Source organism: Helianthus annuus, chromosome 3 (genome assembly GCF_002127325.2).
Source record: "Helianthus annuus cultivar XRQ/B chromosome 3, HanXRQr2.0-SUNRISE, whole genome shotgun sequence".
Lineage (NCBI taxonomy): Eukaryota > Viridiplantae > Streptophyta > Magnoliopsida > Asterales > Asteraceae > Helianthus > Helianthus annuus.
Window position 1 is genome coordinate 32564293 of NC_035435.2, and position 4624 is coordinate 32568916.

Genomic DNA, 4624 nt, shown 5'->3' on the forward strand with positions numbered 1-4624 from the left:
AATGTATATGGTCGACAAACCTTTGATTATTCAAGTGTATACGGTCGTATAAATTGTATACGATCGTATACAGTTTGAATAATCAAACATTATACGATCGTATACAATTTATACGACCGTATACACTTGAATAATCAGTTACAATTTTATGTTTTAAATTTTTTTTTCAAATTGAATTGTACAATCGTAATCGTTATGCCTATCTACGTTTTACTATACAAGACCATAATCTAACATGTTACGGAATTTGAAAGTTTACTATATGAAAACGTACCGTATAGGAAGAACGAGAAGAAAACGCCAAAAACGCCGAAGAACGCTGTCCAAGAACGATCCGAGAGAAAACCGAGAGAATTTTTTGTGGAATGTTGAGGCCGTATGGTGGAAATGAGGTCGTATAAAACTTAAACGATCTTTTTTCCTGTGTATACGGGCCGTATAAGTGTATACGGCTCATATACATTAATTTAATTTATTATAATTCTGTCGTATACTTAGTATACGATCACTGTATACGAGGCGTATATGTTTATACGGCCCGTATACAATTCAGTATTTTTCATTTATTTTCAATTACTATATGCGGAACTGACGAAAATACGGTCGGTATGCGTTAACGTTGATTCGTTTAAACGTTTTTTCAAATTCAATTTGAACAAGTTGCCAAAACATTTATATAACGTGTATGTTGATCATTACAAATTGTCAAAACATGTAAATAACATTTTATATTCACAACATCCCTATATCTATGTAATCACTGGTCCTATATTCATCAACGATCGTATTATATTGGTCAATACGTTCCTTGTAATAGTGATACCAACTTTTTGCTGGCGTATTCCGTGTCGGTTGTCGCCAGTATCCTGATGGGGTTGGCATTGGATATTCCCCTTCTAATCTGACGTGAATAAAATGGTTCCTGTTTACATGTACAAGCGCGACTGTTCGATGCAGAATACTTTCTTCGGCTGTTGTGAACATGGGAAAAAGTGAAGCACAACCAAGGTCACTTAATAAGAGACAAATGAGATTCCACCGGTTTGCTATCAGAATCCCCGTGAATGGCATTTGTAGCCACTTATGTTCAGGTGCTCCGACTATTTGGTCGGACCAAACTAATGATTCCAGAACTTGTTGATACTGAACGTCATTTATGTTTTTCCAAAAATCGTGGAACCGGTTGCACTCATCATGAAGATTCTGCTGTATGAATGGCCACTGCCACTCTTTAAGCGATAAGCCGACCGCTATAGATCGAAACCCACAATTACCATCACCCTGCACATTTTGTATGTGACTGAGGTGTGGATAGAAGCACGGTGGAATGAACTTTTGGTAGTGCAAGAACATATTAACTTGTCCGACAGGCAGCAAAGGTAAATCTGGTGGCTCTTCCTTGGATTTTGCGACCTTGTTTTTCGTTTTCGAATTCTTAGCGCCTTTCGCAATCTCGCCGAAGAACATAGGTGTTTCAGTACAATAACTTTGTGACTCGACAAACGAGCTGTGCCTGGTAGGTTCGATCGCTGACTCTTGTGTGCCAAACCCATCTTGTGAATCACTATACTGGTCCTGCGTTGTAAAAAAGCTGTGTCTAGAAGGCTCCGTAAACGAATCAGCCTTCCTTTGTTGCTGAGCTTTTAAAGTTGGACGACCCCGTGTGTTTTTTTGCACAACTGGTTGTTTAAGCTTCGTCTTATTGAATTGTACCAAATCCTTCATCTTTTGAATCAAGTTTTTCTTGAGTTCTCTCGGCTGAGCACTTAAATGTTGTTTGAGAAGCGCAAATTCGCCGTCTAAGTCGAAAGAGTCCACCTTGCTTGGTTCCACTATGGAGTCCAAATTTAACTTTCTCCAAAAAGGGTCTATCAACTCCAACGGGATCATTTCACCTAAGAAACATATCAACAAACAACATAAAACGTCAATAAGATTTTGTGTGGTGAAAGGCTATGATTATAAAATGTGGTTGGTCGAATAATGTATTACCATTCGTTGTATACGGTTCCAACCGACACGCGCACGGCAACCCACAACTTGTATACAAACGGCACGCGCATGTACGGTTATATAACATTAACTTTTCTATTTCCTTTATTTCGTCTGATATCAACTCTAGGCAGGCATGTGAAACCTTCTTTAGTAGGAGATTAAATATTGGTTTGTTATGATGACCCAATGTTCGGCTCCTGCTTGTTTCAATGATGCCTTTGATTTCTGTCACCTGCTTTCTTATGAGCTTATCGATAAGTGGTACCACTTTCTCTAGGGTGTAATTAGAGTCGCCTAGGTACTGCTTCAAAAGGGCATGTTGACCCTCTGCCCTGTTCGTTGTACGTTGATCGAAGTTCAGATGTTGGTCGCTCCAGAACGAAACAAACCGGTCTCTATATGGTTGTAACCAGATTGAATCCAAATACTTCATAATCTCTGTAATCAAAGTCAATTGCAGTTAAGACAAGTCAAATAAATACGATTATTAAGCAAAAATTATATAAAACTTACCGTCGGTTTTTTTGCGTGGCAAGTTTGATCGTATTCGCTCGTACCAGTAGTTGTAGTCATGATCGGTCGTTGAGGTAATTAGCTCGCCCCACTTGTAAAGAAACCTTTCCCATTTATCGTCTGTTTTAAAGCTTTTCCTGCAATGTTTGAAGATGTTTTGCTGTATGTGCCACCTACACAATGAATGTCTAGCCCTGGGAAACACGGTTGCACATGCGTTCATTAGGGCGCGATCTCTATCCGTTACTATTACACAGGGTTCCATAACACTGTCTAATGAGTGTTTCAACCTCTGTAGAACCCATGTGAAGTTTTCCTGTTTCTCGTTGCTTACGAACGCATGAGCAATGCAAAACGACATCAACGTGGATGTAACGCCGATAATCTGGACTAGCGGCATTTTGTACCGATTCATCTTGTAGGTGGCGTCTATAAGCAACACATGCGGGAAGGCGCGCCACAACATGTTCGACTCCGAGTGGATGAAGAAAACATCCTCGACCCGTTCGCCGTTTTGAGATGTTCTATGGTAAAAAACAAACCCAACCTTCCCCAACCGGTCGAAAAGTATCTGCATTGGAGTCTCGCCGACTTGTTCCATTCGACCCAATTTGGCCCGAGCGTTGTATATGGTGTTTCTTGTTGAGACATTATGGGGGTTCTGGTCTTTAATGGCAGCAAGAATGTCTCGTGGTTTTATGTTCTGATGCGTCATTTGCTCCACCGTCCTCTCTTCTGATGGAGTCAGCCTCATTAGGGACGGATGACCCTCTGGATACAGAAATGGTTCGTGGTTATGTTTAGCTTCATCAACCTTTAGTTCCCAATCACCTAACCTCTTTTTGTATGGCCCGATCAATTGGAACTTGCAACCGGTTTTCCTGGTCCCGCTGCGTCTGACCGTGGCTGTTGATTTGTACTCGCCGGCACAATCGCAAGTAAGCCAGATTTTTAACGGCTGACCGCTACCCTGTTTATCGTAGATGGTGCGTTTGGTGACGAGGGCGTAGCCATTTACGCGTCCAACGTCTCTACACCACTCTACCAATTCATCCATGCTAGCGAATTTCTAACGAAAACACTTATATGTGTCAATTAATGATTAACCAATTGGTTTAGCTTTAGTATAAACGGGTTCGGGTCAGTTTCAGGTTGAACCTGCGAACCCGTTTGGGTTAACAGGTCGAGTTCGGGTCAACATGGTCGGGTTGGCGGCTTGACCCGTTACACATTTATACTATATTATGTTTTTTAACAATATATTTTACGTCATAAATTAACCCATGAAAGTTCGGGTCGTGTTCGGGTTGTTATGTATGATACGATTTTCGGGTTCGGGTTCGGGTCGAGTTCGGGTTTGTGTAAAATTTTCAGCTTCAGGTCGGGTTGAACCCACCAACCTGCAAACACGACCCATTGAGCAACCCTAATCTAAGGTTTTAATAAAAACAACATCAAACGTAAAAACACTAAAATAGTTAACGTACAACAAATAAACGTATTATTAAATGTTTTACCTCCTTGTTTTGAAACTCACTACGTTCCTGGTCAGCATTTGGACCCTCCGGCGGTCCATCACTTATGGGAGGAGACTGAGAACTATCAGTCGGTGGTCCAAAACTAACAGGAAGGGCTTCAAAATTAACCGGGTGTTGCGATGGATAATAAACAACATAATTAGGCTGAATTGCATCCAAACCCCAACTATCCTGACCTGCATCCGACGCAAGAATGGGATCGAACGGAGCATTCAGATCAAACATGCCCGCTTTGTTATCTTCATTGTTATCATAACTCCCCTGATTCGCCTCGTTATCAAACACATTAAAAAAGTTACCCCAACCCGACATTATAGCGTAAATAATTTGAATACAGAGAAAAATAGAAGAAACGAATAGAAGTTGAATGAAAATGAATGAAATTAATGTCGTTCATATAGAGAATTTTACGGAATATTACATCGTTTCAAATGATTAACACGCGAATCGAGGAATCTAACGTCGAATCAAATAACTCGCACGAATATCGAGGAATCTAACGTCTAATCACATAAATCGCACAAGAATCGAGGAATATAACATCGAATCAGAGAATCTTATGTCTACTCGCACGTGAA

At 40.5% G+C, this 4624-nt stretch overlaps 1 protein-coding gene across 1 annotated transcript; it reads right to left on the bottom strand.

The window, feature by feature from the left end:
• Positions 1 to 732: 732 nt before the first annotated feature.
• LOC110887035 lies at positions 733 to 4358 on the bottom strand. The gene is made up of 4 exons (XM_022134945.1): positions 4026 to 4358; positions 2509 to 3577; positions 1993 to 2433; positions 733 to 1895 (listed from the first exon to the last, which is right to left on the bottom strand). The coding sequence occupies exons 1-4, from the start codon at positions 4356 to 4358 to the stop codon at positions 733 to 735; spliced, it is 3006 nt and encodes a 1001-aa protein (XP_021990637.1).
• Between the last annotated feature and the right edge of the window lie 266 nt (positions 4359 to 4624).